The sequence below is a fragment of the Suillus bovinus genome, assembly GCF_016758785.1.
Source record: "Suillus bovinus strain UH-Sbo-P2 chromosome Unknown EDB93scaffold_3, whole genome shotgun sequence".
Taxonomy (NCBI): Eukaryota; Fungi; Basidiomycota; class Agaricomycetes; order Boletales; family Suillaceae; genus Suillus; species Suillus bovinus.
Window position 1 is genome coordinate 344,851 of NW_024542059.1, and position 16,908 is coordinate 361,758.

Below are 16,908 nucleotides of genomic sequence, written 5' to 3' on the forward strand. Positions count from 1 at the left end.
CTGAGTCCATGTATTGTATTTAAATCTTGATATCTTGATCAGATGGTCATATCCTGCATTCTGGCAGTGTGGTTCTTAATGGCATGACTCAAAAGAGTCAAATGCACTATTGGGAAGGGGCCCAATGAAGGCTGACATGAGTGATAAATTAATGCAAATGGTGCACAAAGTAATTCAGAATGGTGTTGGTTTAGTTTTGTTTCAAATAAATTTTCACTGGCAGCAGTGGGAGAATTATTGTCGCCAGAAACAGATGAGTAGTGGTGAATATTACTATTCAGTAATGAAATGAGCTTCAGAAATATCCTGCCTTATGCTAGGATATACAATGCACATAATTTTTAGAGGCAATATACAGTGGGATCAGAGAGAAACATCACATCATTAAAATAAGCATATCCTCTCTACCTGTCACTGCCAATGCAGATACTTGACTCACGTTGAAGAATTGCTTGGCATGAGAATTGAGAACCTTCCAGAAGATCAAGAACCTGAATGAGTCAGATTACTAATAAAGTTCAAACTCCACTATAAATTGCGATATGGGTCCCTATTTTATTGTTTCCTCCCTCAATCAGATACCACTACCATAGCTAAAGCTTTCTCCCCTCATGACACATCCTTCAAGCACCCCTTCCAAGGCTTTACCTTCTGCCATTTCTGATGCAAGTGTCCAGTCACAGAACAATCATTCTGCTGGACACCATGTTCAATGGTCAGACCCATTGGTGTATACCAGGGGCATTCCTGCAAGGGAATCTCAGGGAGCTAATCCTGCATTCGCTACTGCTGCTTCATCTGTTACCTCTGACTACTATCCTTCCCGACATGATACTGGAACTATTGCAGGTGCTATGGAGTGTCTGAATTTAGCACCTACTACCTCTAGTGCAAGTTCTGCCTCGTCTAATTACAAGCCACCACCTCAAACTTACCAACCACTGTGCCCTCAGCTCACTGGCACATCTCAAGCTGCTCATCAAGGTTCCTCCATCATTGCCATGCCCAAGGATCCAAATTTGCGCTTCGTTTTTTTGCGCCGATTACAAGCAGCTCAAGCTAGGGGACCTGTCAATCCTACTGACTCTAGTGTCATTCATGATAGCTATGCTACTGCAGGTGATGCAAACATGCCTTTAGTGATATCTGATTCTAACTTCACAAATCAGAACCCCAAAGCCTGGTGCCAGTGGTATCTGAGGCAGTGCTCAACCAATCAAATGACACTGTGGAGTCTACTACTACTGATGTCAATGGCACTCCCCCACTTGTTCCCACAGTCACAGAAGATATCATTGACCTTAGCCTAGGCAATGCTAAGAAGAATGGTCTGTTGCAAAAGGAACCTACAAGTCAAAAGGGCACAGAGAAGCAAAGAAATGTAAGTATTAATGCTGTACAAATTTGAAAATGGTACTGAGCCAAAGCCTATCATTGTATTTAGACTCAGATCCTATTGACGTTCATTGACATCAAAGCTGACACAGCGAAGCGCCGCCTCGACTTGGAATCCAGCGATGCCTCCGAAGGCGGTCCTCAAAAACGCCTAAAGCAGAAAGGAGCGTTACAACCTCGTCTCCACTCAGATTCAGCCACAAGCGATGTTTCGCCCGGGCCACGCTCGTCAATCGAACCGACATCGTCTTCGGGCAGATTTTCGTCCAGCAGTGTCGAAGTTACTGATGAGGTCATCCCGGACGGTCCGAAATCCATAGCGGATGCATACAATAACTGTCCAGAGCCTTCCGTGTCTCTTGATGACACTCGAGCACCAACGCATTCGGCGCGAGGGAGTGGGGTTTCGGATGTGGTGCGCAGTTATAAGAGGCCGGCCCTGGGTGGGAGTACCGCAGCGTCGAGCAGCAGGGTCAAGGTGGAGGATATAGATATGGAGGTGTCAGACGACGAGGTCGAAGCTGATCCTCAGCGAGCATGGTCCTATGCGGCGGCGATCTCCCAAAAAGTGCGTATGTGGGCGAAAACATTGAAGAGAATCCGCCACGCGCGTTTGGAGTCTTTATTCGATGATAACGTGGTGCGTGTTTCTCTTTGCAATCGTGGCAATGAACGCTAATCCACACACCTTTTCGGAAACAGGAGATTATGTCTAAAGGCGAGATTTTGAATCTGCTGAAAGAGATCGACGAGAACAAGGACTGGGCTACTCGTGCGGAAGTCGAGGATGCTCGTCTTGAGAAGCACCTAACCGCTGTGTTGACCGAATATCTGATGAACGGAACGGAAGCCTACAATATCGGAACGCGCATCCTCGACAACTTTGCGCAGCGGTTCCGCGGTGAGAGATACCCCCAGACACGTAGGTGAAGGTGAAGGGAGGAGAACAGGTTGAAGGAAGGTAACTCGTGGGATGGCCGCTGCTGCGGGATCCTGGGTTCCAGAAATTTCGCAGGCGCCAGCACTCGGTATGGCCGACGGTATCCGTTTGTCCGTTTTTGGCGTGTGCTGTTGTCTCACATTAGCTGTCTCTGCTTTTTTTGTCGTGGTTTTGTGCTTTGTCGTTCTGTGGTTTCATATGCACATATGCTCTTTGTCGTGGTTTTGTTTTTCGAACGTTGACGTTCACTGTTTTCATTCACTTTGTGCACTTCATTAGTACTACCCCCTAACATGTTCCTTCCGATTGGCTGCTCTCCTTTTGCATTAGCTACGTCTCACGAATGCGCACGCCCAACGAGTTCTGTGTAGATTCTGATCTATAGTCCTCTGAATCATAATCATGTTTCCATGAGTATCGTATGCTACTATCGAGTCAAATTATCGCATGAACTATAGTGGATCGGTAAAAGTAAGTCAAAACGAAGGCGTGTAATGACCATGGTGTGGGAAATGAACGGTTGATATGATGATGATGCTAACAAACTACATTTATCCGCCGCTTCTTCATCGCGGGACCCTCATCAGCCGAATCAACATCATCCACAACAATGATAGGAGATTCGCTTCGACGGGCAGGTGCAGATGATGTTATTGGCACAGGCACAGGAGGCTTCTCCATGACACTGACAGCAACGCCCTCAGCAGTTGGCGGATGGGCAGCTGGTGCTTGAGACTGGGCACTCTCAAAACCCGGTACCGTGACTAGTTGAGGTGTTCGTGATGGGAGCGGTGTAGTGGTAAATGGCCCACCTGTTGGAGAGGCTTTGTTGTCACGAGATCCGGGCGGACCCCCGCGGCCACCTCTCGCACGTTTGGTCCGCCCGCGTCCACGTGTCATTTTCTCCTTGAGATATCGCACGATATGACCTTGTAATATTTCTAAAGCTTTCTGGGCACCAAGAGCCTCGAGCTCTCTGAGCTGCTCTGGAGACAAATGTGAAAAGATCGTCGGAGATAGTATGAGGGTGTTGTTATGAAGAATGATAGGTTGTGCCTGCTCAGGGTTCGAGGACGAAGGATGCGAAGGTGGAACAGGTCCGACAATGATAGGTAGGCAAACAGATGCCGGTAATGCTGAGAAGGGCGCAGATACGGCGCTAGATGCCGTACATGCGGCAGATTCCGATGAGGGAGTTGATGCTAGAGCAGGAGCCACATGCGGAGATGTGGCTCCTGGTGCTGGATGCACTGTTGAAGTGAGCTTGGTTGTTGTAAAAGGCTCTGACTTAATGATGGGTGTGGTCGTGAAAGGACTCGCAAGTGGGGCTGTCGTCAACGGGTTTGTGTGCGGTATAGAGGAATTAGAAGACTTGAATGATAGCGGCGCTGATGTTAGCGGTGGCGGAAGAGTAACACCTTTGATGTCGCCCTTGACACTGCGCTTGAGTGCGGGTTCTAGGGGAGCTGCTTTATCCTTCTTCCTACCCTTTCCGTCTTTACCACCCGTACTTGATGATGCAGCTTGTGATCGGGCTTCTTGCTCCTCGAAGGTGTGTTCATATTGTTCGTCCACGGACCAATAAAATCCCTTCCCTCGCTCTCCAGAACTTCTCTCCATCTTCTTGAATGCACGGCCAGATGATAAATTGTGTCGAACAGAGTTCTGAAATACAGGTGAGCCATTGGACTGTTGGATGCAATGTAATATCAGAGATAAGATAACTCACCTCCCACCCTGCACCCTCGTTGTAACGATACCAGTCATAAGTCTCCATCATCCACGAACATATATCCTGCAGCGTTGCCTTGCCGCCCATTGCCTTAATAGCTCGATAACAGAGCTGAGCGTATGTGAATTGAGGTTTGGGGGGCATAACCTCTGGCTTCGGTATAGGTAGGTCTGATTTCTTGCGCTTTTTTGGCGCTGTCTTTACCCTGGATATGCTGTTCGTATTTGGGAGCTGAGGGTCTGGCGACTTTGGCGGCGGAACTGGTACGGAGACGGGGGGCGGCGAATTCGAGGGAAGAGAGGAAGGCGGTGATATAGACGTAATATCGACAGAAGGTGAACGTGCGCGCTGCACTGATGAATTCGAACTCGGGGATGGCGAGTCCTCCGGTGCTGGAGGGGGTGGGAGCACGAAATGGAAAGTCCTAGAAGCTATCTGTATTTGAGACCTGATCTACGGTCAGACACGCTCCCGCTCATGAGAGACCAAATACCGACCTTTCCCCCAAAGGAACTCTGCTACCGCTTCCAGACCAAACACCGTCCACCCAAGCGCCGTTTCTGCCTACGACGACGAGAACAAAGCGCTCTTCGTCCTCCTCGTACTCGATCTTGGCATGGAGCCTGGATACACTCTTGAGAGGTCCCAAATCGACATCAACAGGACTGTTGTCGCCAGCAGATGTAGACGCATTGGGTATGCAGCGTCGTCCAATAGTTACGGTCAGGGTCTGAAGATAGAAAGTGATGTTTGGGAAGACAAGAGAATAATATGCGCTGATCTTTGCTGTAGAGTCATCTTGAGAGGGAAAATTACGAGGGATGTCGATGTTGTCCATCTGTGAGTCCAGCACTGCAAGGGCTGTTAAGGACATTATTGTTAGAGTCGGCGAGTGTCGGTGAGACTGACTTGCTTTCGTTACATAACACGGAGTCAAACAAGAAAAATGACCCCTCGATTTCAAATTATGTAATTTCAATCCCAGTAGGCTTACAGTGGTCTAGTACTCATACTTACAACTATGTCGCAAATGACAGAGAAAGCACAGAATGAAATTTCTTCTCTAGCTGACAGAAATGTAGACAGCACAGACTCTGATCTGCGTTACATGGCATATGCTGCTCGTCTCAGGACTGCAGTACGTGCCGGCAGTCGTTACATTGCATATGTACGTTTCTTCGCATCACTCGACTTACTTTTGTTCGTGGTGAAGACGGATCACAGACCAGTGATGTCGGAGAGGCATTTCGTCCCGTAGTGCCTCCTGCCGTAGTTACTGCATGTTACGGTATATCATGGCTATACCTCGCTGGGTGCGTGCCCTTTCATCAATATCTGTGCCGAATAGTGACGAGTCATACCAGCGACGTGAGCTACGAAGCGTATAAAACCCATAGACGTGGACCCAGCCCAATAGAAGCCGCCCATTTCTCCGAGCCGACAAGAGTAGGTATGGTAGCCGTCAAACGTGCGGTTTTTCAATCTGTAGCATCAATGTACGTGCACGTTCCTGACTATTACGCCCTTTCGTTACGACGAGTCGTTCTCATTGGATGTTCCTATCACGCACAGGGCTCTACCCGCATTCACTATTCACACCGCAGTCAACCAAGCAAAGAAAGCTTTCACGAACGTGCAAAACAAGAGATTGAAGACGTGGGGTCCAACTATCAGTGGACTTGCTATCGTTCCTTTCTTGCCGTACATATTCGATCACCCCGTTGAGACGGCAACGGACAAAGCATTCGAGTGGATAGAGAAGAGGCTAATTGAGAGTCAAGATATTAGAGAGAAATCATAGTGGTAATCGTACTAATTAGATCGCTTTTCTTATCTACTGTTTACCCTATATCCTGTCTCTAAAGCACTGGATTATCGTCGCCATTAATAGTGTGGATACTCCCTCGAACGCCGAACCTCTCGTGCCAGTACTGGGACTGGACAGCTAATGCCGAAGTGGGGCCCATGCTCAGAAGAGTTTGTTGACCATGCTGACATCAAACTCCGAGGCCTGCACAATCCGGGTAAGTAGCAACAATAATAAATTTAAATACTGTTATCTGACAAATGCTGACTGGTGATGCATGATGACCAGCACTCCAGCGGAACAAAGGGCATAAATAGACAATGTCAATGCACCACTTGCAATTAAATCGTATGATTGTAACTTCCTAGTCATGATCAGATAAAATGCTATGTGCGATATGTTACAGCGTAGTGCGACCGAGTGCGAGTGGAATCGAGCTGATGGAGCTTGGCGGAATAACTCCGACTTCTGTCACGACTGCTGTGATACTCGAAGGGGGCGTCAGGTCGTAGAGCGGATTAAGAATCTCAAGATTGGGTTGTTTGTTGAGAGTGAGCGTATCTTTTGATCGTGTGAGGGGGAAGGACGAAAATATATCGCCAGCTGGTGCTACAGGGTCTTGACATCAGTTTGAGATGAAAGATAACAACTACTTGGGAACGTACCGAGCTCGTTCTTGGTAAAACTATCTAGCTGGATTGTTTCTGCAAACTTGTATGTCTCGCAGCAAACGACGACAGGAACGCTGTGCTGTTTTGCCATCATGGCTACGAGGGCCGTGCCTGCACGGGAAAATACGGCACCGTTCGAATGTAGGGAGTGAGCACCAACTAAGACTGTCGATACCTCTGTGATGACAGATCCGATGGATGGCAGAAGGAGATAAGTGCAAGGGATGCCCATGGCAGAAAGCACGGAGAGAAGCTTCTTTCCTATTCCATAGGCTACAGCATGAGATCACAAACGGGGCTATAATAATAGGGTCCATTACCTTCTAGCATTGGCCGGGAATCGACAACCATAACCGAGAATTGCTTCCCATCATCCCACGCACCGACCAGAACTTGTTCTACAACTGAAGATCTAAGCACATGACTATATCAGCTGATGATAACGGGAAAGTGTGAAGCTTATTACCGAGCATACGTCAAAATGACGTCTCCGTCTTTAATCTTGGTCCCTGCAGTCTCTTGGATAACTTGATCTGCTATAGTAATTCGTTCGCTGATGTAGTCATCTATCTTTTGACAAAGGAGATTTTTCGCCTGAAGAGCAAATGAGCGGTACATACGACAGCAACAAATAATTGACACCAACATCCTGTTCGGGAAGGTCGATATCCGATCCACTGATCTCTAATTTGAGCTCCCGGATGGCATTACCCATAGTGACAGACATGGGGCGAGCAGAAACAAGATGGGTGATTTGAGGCGAAAGATGTGTCAAGAGATGCCTTGAGAGCGTATTGTTAGGAGGAGTGATATAGTCTTGTATCACCTTGATAGACGTCAGTAACGTTCGGTAGACCAGGACGATCGTAATGTACAGTTTTAAATGCAGTCAGGGTCGCAATACAACGCGCATTTGCCCCTGCGATCTTGAACTCCGAAAATTGCAATCCGAGGCGAATGATAGTGGGGTGTATATCTCCCTTGCTAGGGCCAGGAGGTTTGGGGAGGCCAAAATGAGAGAATATCCGCAAACCACGAGCAGACTCATCGGATGTAGTGTCTTTTGTGTCCTTTATCAGTTTTCCATCAGGACCCTTTCCACCTTTCTTGACAGAAGCACTAGTGCTTGCAGCGGGTGGTGCGCCTTTCTTTGCCTGAGCAGAATTCTGATTAGATCCGCTGGGTTGTGGGCCAGCTGCCTTGGTGGCAGCCTTTGCAGCTCTCTGACGCTCTTGTTGCTCGCGTCTCTCCGCTTTGGTCATCTGCTTTTGAGACTTGGGGGGCTGATTCTGGGCCTGAGATGATGATGCATCGGGATGAGATTGAGTAGGAGCGAGCTTGATTGTAGATTTAGAAGGAAGAGCAGACGTCGTAATGGTTGCTAGTTGCGCTCATCGTTTAAGCAGAGTAGATCTGACAAAGTCAAAGGGTTGATGATCAGAAGTGCAGTAGACATTACATTCAACTGTGCTTGATCGTTTCCAATCATACCGAGTCATAGTCTGGGGACGTGGGAATTTTAATTACATCAGCTTATGTTCTCACGGCCATCATTTTGCGTTGTGTGGCAGTCGGCGTCGTGCCGACGCTAGGTCCTTGCTCGTGAACGATCACATTATAATCTTTCGTTTATATTGGAATTATTACGGTACAATGGTATGTCCTCTAAAACTTGTGAATTGTGCTTCTATTGACTTTGCTTATAGGGTGTTCCCGCACTGTTCCGTTGGTTAAGCAAGAAGTATCCGAAAATTGGTGAGCAATCGGTGCTTAACTTGTATTTGCTTGGCTAACAGCTACCAGTAACATCTGTCATTGAAGCGGAGGAGGAGGAAGTTCTCGACGCAGCTGGAGATCCTATCAAACTTCCCGTTGACATCACACAACCTAACCCCAATGGCGAGGAATTCGACAGCTTATACCTGGACATGAACTGGTATCGTGAGTGATGGAAGTACATACGTTTTTCGTGGCTGATTATCTGCACTCACAGGTTCATCCTTGCACTCATCCCGAAGGCAAGGTACGCATACAATTGTTCTACAAGCTTGGTTCACCCCTTAACTCGTCTCCCACAGCCGGCTCCCGAAACGGAGGAGGAAATGATGCTTGAAGTCTTCAAATACACTAACAGAGTGGTCAACATGGTGCGGCCACGCAAGCTTCTTTTTATGGCTATTGGTGCGCTTAGTATTTATTGTATCATACCACGAACTTACGCAAAGTGCATTTAGATGGAGTCGCCCCTCGTGCCAAGATGAACCAACAGCGGAGTAGACGGTTCAGGACTGCCCAAGAAGCAAAAGACAAGGCGGAAGCTCATAAACTTGCTGTCGCTGAGTGGGAAGGTGCGTTGTTCTCAGAGCGAATCTATGCTGTGTTTCTGACTGATTTTATCATTGCAGCCATGGGTAAGATTATTACCGATGACGAGAAAAACAAGGAATCTTGGGACTCGAACGCTATCACACCTGGTACGCCGTTCATGGACCTTTTAACATCGTCGTTACGGTACTGGGTGGTGGAGAAGATGAACACTGACCCAGGGTGGAAAGACGTACGTAGGGAGCATTTCCTTGGTATCTTTCTGATTCATTTCTGGTATAGCTACAAGTCATCATCTCAGATGCCAGTGTACCTGGAGAAGGAGAACATAAGATTATGGATTTCATACGCAGACAACGCACAAACCCCGGTCATGACCCTAATACTCGACATGTAATTTATGGTTTGGTGGGTTGATTCCCAGCCATCGTGCTCTGCATTATTGACCGCATGTTTAGGATGCTGATCTCATTATGCTCGCACTCGCGACCCATGAACCTTATTTCCGAGTACTTCGGGAAGACGTGTTTTCGCAGGACAAAGGTTCCGGGTGCCGAATATGTGGACAAGAAGGTCACTATGCCGCTCAATGTACAGCACTGAAATCAGAGATTAAAAAGCCTCCTCCACCGGAAAAAAAACCGTTCATTTTCCTCGATGTCGCCATTCTGCGCGAGTATCTGGAATCCGAGTTGAATGTGAACAATACGCCCTTCCCTTTCGATTTGGAACAGGCTATTGATGACTGGGTGTTGCTCATATTCTTTGTCGGCAACGATTTCTTGCCGCATTTGCCATCACTTGAGATTCGCGAAGGAGCGATTGATACTCTCTTGAGGATCTGGAAGATGGAGTTACCCAGAATGGGTGGATATCTAACGAACCATGGTCAATTAGTGCTTAGTCGTGCGCAGATCATATTAGAGGGACTGGCGCGACGAGAAGATGAGATCTTCCGTAAGCGACAAGAGAGTGAGTATCTATAATGTGATCCGTCAAAGCCTTAGAGACTTACCATATCTCAGCTGAGCAACGCCAAGATCAAGAGGCGAAACGTCGTAAAATTGAGAAGTCTGGGTCTGGAGAGAACGCTGCGGGCGATATTCAGTTTGCCGCCCCGTCTGCGAAACTTGGTCTGACTGCATCCACTACATCACTATCATCTCTTCCCCAACGTGCAGATAATGCTTTTGCTGCAAAGGCCGACTCTATTGGTCTCGGAGCACCGCGTAATGCTCAGTCTCTTGAAGTTGCTCCAGTTGCAGCGCAAGCACTGGCTGGTTCGAATCGTGATGTAGTTGCCAATCGAGCTGCTATTCGGATGGCGAACATGAGTGCTGCAGAGATGCTCAAGGCTGAGCTATCTGGTCTCATTCCTGTGAAACAGAGTGCTTCTGCTCCTAAACCTGAGCCAGTTGTTCCTACCCCTCCACCCAAAACAGACCCTGAACTTATGGATGACGGAGACATTCCAGGTCTTGGGAATGCTCCATCAGCACTTGAATTCGTTGATGATGGGGCTGGTGACATGGATGTCGAGCCCAATAATCCTATAACTCTTCCAGCTGATGAGCCTGTAACACCTGTCGCTGGCATCAAGCGGAAGCTTGAAGATATCGAAGGAGATGATACCGATGAAGTGGCTGGTATTGATGAGGAGTCATCTGAAGATAACGAAGATGCGTCTTACGCCCTGGTAGTCAGGGCCGATGGCTCAGTTGAGCAGACCGATAACGTGAGGTATGCAAAAGCTGTGAAATTATCCAATGCTGTGAATAACATTTCCTCAGATTGTATGAACCCGGGTATAAGAAGCGATACTATCAGCAAAAGTTTGGCATATCAGAAAACGACGATGATTTCCGTAGAAAGTGGGCGCTTTTGTTATCGATTCTGCACAAACCTGGCTGACTCTCCTGCGCAAAGGCTAACAAAACACTATGTCGAAGGTATTGCGTGGGTTCTGCATTACTACTATCAAGGGGTGAGCTCCGTCCGCCGATTTGCCTTTCTTTGCTGACTCGGTAGTAGACCCCCTCGTGGCAGTGGTATTACCCATACCATTTTGCACCTTTCGCGTCGGACTTCGAAGGTTTGGAGAACATGGAGCTGGAGTTTACCCTCGGACAGCCATTCAAACCGTACGAGCAACTTATGGGTGTTTTCCCCCCTGCTAGGTACGTTCACATTGATTAATGATCTGACTACATAGCTCACAAGTATTGCCAGTCGCAAGCACATACCTGAAATTTTCCACGATCTCATGACAAACGAAGAATCTCCAATTCATGATTTCTACCCATCGACTTTCCAGATCGATATGAATGGGAAGAAGATGTTGTGGCAAGGTGTTGCGCTCTTGCCTTTCATAGACGAGAAAAGGCTATTAGATGCGATGGCCGAGCACTACCCTAAGCTCACCGAGGACGAAGTTCGAAGAAACAGCTGGGGTCAAAATGTCATATTTGTCGCTGATGAGCATTCAATATATCCATTCTTCGAGGGATTGTATGGTAAACGCAAGGAGAAAGAGGTATGCTGTCAGTTCGACCAGAACCAGTTTCATTACTGACTACAACTACCCAGCCTCAACTCATACCTACCAACCTGTCTAAAGGCATTAGCGGTAGCGTTCTACCAAACCCCGATTGTTTGCCTGGCTCGACGTATTACTCCCCTTTGACTTCCATGGATCTGCAAGATATTAAAAATGATCGTTCTCTCTCCGCGTTATACTTCTTCCCAAAGCAACTCTCTCCTCATCGATCGATGTTTCTTCCAGGGGTTATAAAACCTGCAAGACAGCTTACTGGCGAGGATCTAGCTCGGAGGGGCCGAGGACATGGTCGAGGGGGCGGTATGGATCGTGGCGGTCGCGGGCGAGGTGGCTACCAGAACGGCTCTTACAACAACGGACATGGGTACGGCAGCACTCATAGCCAATCGCAAACTCCAATATCATATGTTTCTTCATACACCACCACCCAGTCTCGAACGCCGTACACTCAGGGGCCCCAACAAGGATTCGGAGGCTATGGCTCCAATGGAAGGCCACCAATTCAAAATTATGGTAATAATTATCCTGGCCAGTCCCGTGGTGGTCCACCCCCTCGAGGAGGTGCCCCTCCCTCGCGTGGAATGCCACCAAACCGCAGTGGCCCTCCCGCGGTGGTCCTCCCCGTGGCGGCCCTCCTCGTGGCGGCAGTCCTGGGTATGGAAGTTCTACGTCCTATGCTCAAAACGCTCATCAACCGGCATATGGCCGTGGAGGCTACTCTGGTGGGTACGGTGGCGGCAGCGGAGGATATGGTGGACAGGCGAATAGTGGTTACGGGGGCTACGGTGGCCACACGAGCCGAGGTAGCTATGGTGGTTCAGGAGGACAAGATAGCGGCGGTAGCTACACGGGTTATGGAAATCAGAATGACGGACAGGCTCGTGGTGGCTATGGAGGTGGCTACAATGGAGGAGGTTATCAGAACCCTTCAAGGGGCCGGGGCCGAGGGTTCTAGAGTAACTTATTTGCATACTGCTTCTCGTTAATATTTCCTTCGCAGATATTTTGTATTATAGGCCATTGATATATATTTATCTGCTTTCTTTCTGATTATACCAACGATATGGACTCGCTACATCGATATGAAAATGGCTGTATCGCCCTGTCATATCAGTTTTTGGATGTCACAAGAATCACTCAAATGACTGCCATCCCTTGGTCCTATTCAACTTGGTGAATGAATATTTATCGTCTACGGTCCTGCAAGCCGCTAGGCTTGGTCTAACTATACACCACCACATTCACGCGTACCAGGTAAATTATTTGACAAACTTTCAGCGTGCAAACGGTGACTGGCATCAGTGATTGGGATAATTCTGGGTTATGCCGTGTAGTGAGAAACACAGTAAGATGGTTATATTATGCAAATAACAATAGAAAAGATCAACAATCCCATATCTACCTTCTTGCAAGCTTGTTATTCCATCAGTAATAGTAGGCATAAGTTACAGGGTTGTGGGCTGCCATTGAGCTACCGTAGGCTCTATGGGTATTGTAACTGGTCGACCTGAGTCGGCCGTCAACTGTATAAGGCGTCACACAGGTCAAGTATAACGAGTACTTATCATTTTCTGATGCAGGCAACGAGACTCGATCGTCTACAGTCCCTGCGTGCGGGCCTGAGCGTCGCTCACAGCCCTTGTAAAGGACTATCTCTACTCGGCGGGGAAGGAAGAAGGAATTGTTCCACCGACTAATCAAATCTGCAACAATTGAGCTCCGCAAAAAGCCCCTGGCAAACGTGGGAAGGGGTAGTGTTCCCTTCCACGCAAAAGAAATACTCTGAAACGGATAATGAACTGATACGTCACTGAAATAATCTCCATAACCGCGTACATTCATAAATGTGCTCCAATCCTGGTCGTAAACATCATGGGTATTGAGCACCGATGGCATGCTTGGAATCTGGCTGAGAAATTGATCCATTCCTTGAATCCTTGTCATGCTGAATGGAGCGTAAGCTTGAGTAGTATTTGGTGTACGGGCGAACGGATGTAGAGAAGGGTGTGACACTGATTCTCTATGGACTGTAACGATGGGCATACGCGAGGATGAATAAAATCCTGGTCCAGAAGGTATATTTGGAAATGAAGTAGGTACTTGCAACTGGGAAGCCAAAATAGGCTGATCATCCAAGGCATACCCGTGCGGGTATACAACTTGTGGAGGGGGGACATAAGGTGAAGGAGTGTATTGGAGAGGATAGCTTGATCCCAACTGCCGACGACTCTGGTATGGGGGTGGCACATGCGGGTGAATGTCAACACCAGACGAAGAAGTGCGGTAGGAAGGATAGGGTGACGTCGACTGCTGACTACTTTGGTATGTGGACGGCGCGCGGGAAGGAGAGCGTGAGTGTGAAGGATGTTGTAGTAGCGACACTGGAGAAGGCGCACGAGTACCTTGAGGAGAGCGCCCTCGAGGGGAAAACAGGGATGCTGCCATCGCGATGGTATCAGGTGCACCGGGAAGAGTGGATTGGAGGGTTTCTTCCAGCCTTACAGTTAGCGGCATCGAGCAGACACCCGAGGCATATAAGACATACGTTCATACAACTTCTGAGATGCCGCATCATCCTCTTTACGCAAAGAATCGAGATCAAAGGATCCTGCCGCAAGTCCCTAATCCATATGCTCAGTACTCAATGGTCAGGGGACAATACTCAGGTGATCTGAAAACTTACTGTATTGGAGAGCTGAGCGCCTGTTAGCGAGATCTGTGTGGCATCAGCAGGAACCCATTGAAGACCATGCACAATTCCTTGGGAGGTCTGATAGCTGTGCATCGTGATTGAATCAGGAAAATCTTGTCAATATCAAATCGTAAACAACTTACCTTGCAGGCACCGCCCTGCAAGTTCAAAAGCTCAAGATGAAGTTTAGCGATATCTGCCAGATACACGTTCATACCTGAAAGGATGATTTATAACGTGACCGTCTGCATTACTGCTCGTCGTGTAGGTGATGGTTCCAGGAGTGATCTGGCCATTTGTAGCCCAATGATGTACGATGTAAGAATTAGATGCTTGAGAGGGCGGGTGCGACTGGGGTTGCGGCTCAAGAGTTATGAATCCTTCTACTTCTGCCACCATTGCGCACCTTGTTGATGATGGAAGCGTGTCAGAGGGAAGGGAACTGTAGAAGACACTTTGAACGCCTGGGCAGCAAATATTGCACTTGAGTTATGACCCAGGGGCCCGCCTTAGGGTAGGCGTCTTCCCGATAGTCTTCCCATCAGAACGTGCCCCAGCGCGCGAGCAGACATGACAGGCGCAGCCTTGGCTTACAGAGCCTTCCACTGACAACGATATTCCTATCATTTGTCCCTGATTAAACCTGAGTGTTCCTTCTAAGGGATAACGTACCCATACTACTGGAAAGTCAGTGATAACGACAAAATGGGCAAGGCGCCTTAACTTGCGTATGTATGTTGATAGCGACAACTCTGGAGCTGCTAGTCCTATGTCTCAGCATATCGCTAGCACAGGCGGTCCAGGGAAGACTACCGTGCCTCGGGTAGACCATGTAGGCTAGAGTTAATGTTGTTTAAAGCGGAGTTCATTGCATGTACCAAGTTCAACTCTCCTTATGATACTTAAATGGTATTAGGAGTACAGGTCAGTGCTACAGGTGGACGGTTTCCAGGTATTTACGCTCAATGTGAAAACGCGGTGTGATTGCAAAATTGATCTCAATCAAGCCCTCCTCACGTATCTTCTTCCACGGTCCAAATGTCTGTTCCACGTGTACAGTCTGGAACCCAAACCCAACAACGCCGGTTCCTCTGGGTGGACAAGTGGATGTGTTGAACGGATCTACTGGCCGGCACTTGAGCGGGAATCCGGCCGACTTGCCCTGCATTTCCACAACCTCACGCAATGATCCATCCCTGACAAGTGAGTAGTTGATGATCCCAAGCGCATATCGATACTGGCCGTGGCCCACAGAGTTGTTAACATTGATGTCAACCTTGATGTTGGGATACAACGGGCAGTCGAATGTGATGCGGGCACGCCCCGTGCCAGTAGCCACTGTCGAAGGCGGGAGACTGAGAGGAAGTATCACCAGAGGCATTCGTAGGCCGAGACCGTTCATAGTCATCTCCAGTCGCCCGCCACTAGCCAACTTCAACTCTGGACGGTTCAGGAAGCTTCTCGGCGATCGAGGGATAACATCTGAACTGTGATGTTTTGCAGCTGTGCCCTTCCAATTGAGGACGGAATGGTCACCAGCCTGCATGATGGCTTCGATGAGCCTGCAGAATGCTCGGTCCCCTCCTTCTCCATATGCGATTTGTAGGCTGACATCGAAAATACCCATCAGAGAATATGCTACATCTTCAACCCTCATTGTTTTGCGTCTGGCTGCCCATACCATCCGCTCATCCACCTTGAACGGACCTGGATTGAACTGCCAGTAGATTTCACGATGAGGAATGCCAGTGGCTTTCTCCAGAGTCTGCAGTAACTTGGTGGTTGCTTCCTTTCGTTTGTCGTTTAAATCATTCGTCATAGGCTTCCAGTGTTTATTGAAGAACTTGATATGGAAGGGTGCAAGGAGTTCTTGCAATGTCCAGCCCCTTTCTGTCCATTCGTCATGCAATATGTCCTCGATGGTTGTACTTTTTGCTAAATGGACGATGCAAATTCCCGAGTTACGATACCACCGGAACATGGAGCGAATCGACTCGTCCAGCTCAGTACTGCTGCTCTTGTCGATACAGCAGGTATCAGACCATGCGAATTCCACGTTGTACTTCTTGGCCTGTTCACAGAAGTTCTTCAGCTTCTCATATCCCGGACCTGTTGCTTTGCCCGCCTTCATGTCTTCGTACGTTGGCTCTCCCGAATCCAGCCATCGGTGAGATAGAATGGCATATTTGACAAGCCGGGAGGGCTTATAAACCCCGAAAGGATCCGTGTGAGGAACAGAGCTCCTGAAGTGCTTCCTCACATCATCACGCCCCACGAACGCCATATCTGATAGGCGTATGAGGCGGATTGGGATATGGTTCATCACATATTGGTCGAACTCCTGGACGAGTCTTCGTGCGGAATCACTCATGATAAATCCCTAGAAGCTGAAGGGCCACAAAATGAATTATGATACGACAGTGTTATAATAATGCATACCACACGTGCTACCACTGGCCTGCGTGAACGTCAAGAGATGTTCCACAAATGGCCTGATGTTTCTAGCTTGTGTCAACTCATCAACTACAAACCATTAGGTGAGTTCTTACCTGGGGCGAGTATGAAATATCTGACGCGACGATAAAGATGGTGCAATATCGAACGCCGCAGTCTTGAAGATCGCCTACTTGTAGGCCTGTAGTTCCTGTCTTGTCATTGATTTTCTATCGTGTCTTCCCTTATCTCCATCATGATGTGACAACGTTATTATCGTAAGTTTGCGTGAATCTAGTCGAATGACGTGCACTGCCAACCACAAAGGCTCGTGCTCGTCGGAAATCCAATACGGC

The 16,908-nt window shown here is 48.2% G+C and overlaps 7 protein-coding genes across 7 annotated transcripts; 3 read left to right on the forward strand and 4 right to left on the reverse strand.

Moving 5' to 3' along the window:
* Window positions 1-573: 573 nt before the first annotated feature.
* On the forward strand, window positions 574-2,694 carry EDB93DRAFT_1117175 (uncharacterized protein). The gene is made up of 4 exons (XM_041448367.1): window positions 574-1,119; window positions 1,170-1,381; window positions 1,445-2,035; window positions 2,098-2,694. The coding sequence occupies exons 1-4, from the start codon at window positions 612-614 to the stop codon at window positions 2,323-2,325; spliced, it is 1,539 nt and encodes a 512-aa protein (XP_041312682.1). The 5' UTR covers window positions 574-611; the 3' UTR covers window positions 2,326-2,694.
* Window positions 2,695-2,872: 178 nt separating this feature from the next.
* EDB93DRAFT_1075984 (uncharacterized protein) lies at window positions 2,873-4,905 on the reverse strand (the record flags this gene model as incomplete). Its single annotated transcript, XM_041445194.1, has 3 exons — window positions 2,873-4,000; window positions 4,065-4,515; window positions 4,565-4,905. The coding sequence occupies 3 exons, from the start codon at window positions 4,903-4,905 to the stop codon at window positions 2,873-2,875; spliced, it is 1,920 nt and encodes a 639-aa protein (XP_041312683.1).
* A 95-nt stretch (window positions 4,906-5,000) lies between these two features.
* On the forward strand, window positions 5,001-6,030 carry EDB93DRAFT_433871 (mitochondrial 18 KDa protein-domain-containing protein). Its single transcript, XM_041456353.1, has 3 exons — window positions 5,001-5,235; window positions 5,292-5,563; window positions 5,640-6,030. The coding sequence occupies exons 1-3, from the start codon at window positions 5,089-5,091 to the stop codon at window positions 5,866-5,868; spliced, it is 648 nt and encodes a 215-aa protein (XP_041312684.1). The 5' UTR covers window positions 5,001-5,088; the 3' UTR covers window positions 5,869-6,030.
* Window positions 6,028-7,940, reverse strand: EDB93DRAFT_1283252 (uncharacterized protein; the record flags this gene model as incomplete). The annotated part of the gene is made up of 7 exons (XM_041454469.1): window positions 6,028-6,483; window positions 6,540-6,806; window positions 6,866-6,957; window positions 7,012-7,139; window positions 7,192-7,371; window positions 7,421-7,882; window positions 7,914-7,940. 7 exons carry the CDS (start codon window positions 7,938-7,940, stop codon window positions 6,275-6,277), a joined length of 1,365 nt encoding a protein of 454 aa, XP_041312685.1. The 3' UTR covers window positions 6,028-6,274.
* A 196-nt stretch (window positions 7,941-8,136) lies between these two features.
* EDB93DRAFT_1117191 (exoribonuclease 2) lies at window positions 8,137-12,602 on the forward strand. Its single transcript, XM_041448368.1, has 16 exons — window positions 8,137-8,201; window positions 8,252-8,300; window positions 8,349-8,486; window positions 8,564-8,568; window positions 8,624-8,726; window positions 8,780-8,893; window positions 8,951-9,102; window positions 9,153-9,278; window positions 9,329-9,842; window positions 9,896-10,610; window positions 10,661-10,741; window positions 10,797-10,854; window positions 10,902-11,047; window positions 11,100-11,403; window positions 11,457-12,024; window positions 12,141-12,602. The coding sequence occupies exons 1-16, from the start codon at window positions 8,199-8,201 to the stop codon at window positions 12,380-12,382; spliced, it is 3,318 nt and encodes a 1,105-aa protein (XP_041312686.1). The 5' UTR covers window positions 8,137-8,198; the 3' UTR covers window positions 12,383-12,602.
* A 100-nt stretch (window positions 12,603-12,702) lies between these two features.
* EDB93DRAFT_1117218 (uncharacterized protein) lies at window positions 12,703-14,978 on the reverse strand. The gene is made up of 7 exons (XM_041448369.1): window positions 14,792-14,978; window positions 14,337-14,739; window positions 14,263-14,277; window positions 14,111-14,204; window positions 13,973-14,048; window positions 13,264-13,916; window positions 12,703-13,209 (listed from the first exon to the last, which is right to left on the reverse strand). Exons 2-7 carry the CDS (start codon window positions 14,516-14,518, stop codon window positions 12,853-12,855), a joined length of 1,377 nt encoding a protein of 458 aa, XP_041312687.1. The 5' UTR covers window positions 14,519-14,739; window positions 14,792-14,978; the 3' UTR covers window positions 12,703-12,852.
* On the reverse strand, window positions 14,979-16,832 carry EDB93DRAFT_1117220 (heterokaryon incompatibility protein-domain-containing protein). Its single transcript, XM_041448370.1, has 2 exons — window positions 16,706-16,832; window positions 14,979-16,656 (listed from the first exon to the last, which is right to left on the reverse strand). Exon 2 carries the CDS (start codon window positions 16,488-16,490, stop codon window positions 15,051-15,053), a length of 1,440 nt encoding a protein of 479 aa, XP_041312688.1. The 5' UTR covers window positions 16,491-16,656; window positions 16,706-16,832; the 3' UTR covers window positions 14,979-15,050.
* Window positions 16,833-16,908: the final 76 nt, after the last annotated feature.

Excerpts from the sequence above, each read along its gene's own strand:
- EDB93DRAFT_1117175 (XM_041448367.1), top strand. The coding sequence starts at position 612 with ATGACACATCCTTCAAGCACCCCTTCCAAGGCTTTACCTTCTGCCATT. Across the intron at positions 1,120-1,169 it reads TGATAGCTATGCTACTGCAG|AACCCCAAAGCCTGGTGCCA; the intron begins GTGATGCAAACA and ends TTCACAAATCAG. Across the intron at positions 1,382-1,444 it reads GCACAGAGAAGCAAAGAAAT|ACTCAGATCCTATTGACGTT; the intron begins GTAAGTATTAAT and ends CATTGTATTTAG.
- EDB93DRAFT_433871 (XM_041456353.1), top strand. The coding sequence starts at position 5,089 with ATGTCGCAAATGACAGAGAAAGCACAGAATGAAATTTCTTCTCTAGCT. Across the intron at positions 5,236-5,291 it reads GCAGTCGTTACATTGCATAT|ACCAGTGATGTCGGAGAGGC; the intron begins GTACGTTTCTTC and ends GACGGATCACAG. Across the intron at positions 5,564-5,639 it reads TTTCAATCTGTAGCATCAAT|GGCTCTACCCGCATTCACTA; the intron begins GTACGTGCACGT and ends TATCACGCACAG.
- EDB93DRAFT_1117191 (XM_041448368.1), top strand. Across the intron at positions 8,301-8,348 it reads CAAGAAGTATCCGAAAATTG|TAACATCTGTCATTGAAGCG; the intron begins GTGAGCAATCGG and ends AACAGCTACCAG. Across the intron at positions 10,611-10,660 it reads GAGCAGACCGATAACGTGAG|ATTGTATGAACCCGGGTATA; the intron begins GTATGCAAAAGC and ends ACATTTCCTCAG.
- EDB93DRAFT_1117218 (XM_041448369.1), bottom strand. The coding sequence starts at position 14,518 with ATGGTGGCAGAAGTAGAAGGATTCATAACTCTTGAGCCGCAACCCCAG. Across the intron at positions 13,917-13,972 it reads ATCTCAGAAGTTGTATGAAC|AAACCCTCCAATCCACTCTT; the intron begins GTATGTCTTATA and ends TAAGGCTGGAAG. Across the intron at positions 13,210-13,263 it reads ATTGGAGCACATTTATGAAT|AGTATTTCTTTTGCGTGGAA; the intron begins GTACGCGGTTAT and ends TATCCGTTTCAG.
- EDB93DRAFT_1117220 (XM_041448370.1), bottom strand. The coding sequence starts at position 16,490 with ATGAGTGATTCCGCACGAAGACTCGTCCAGGAGTTCGACCAATATGTG.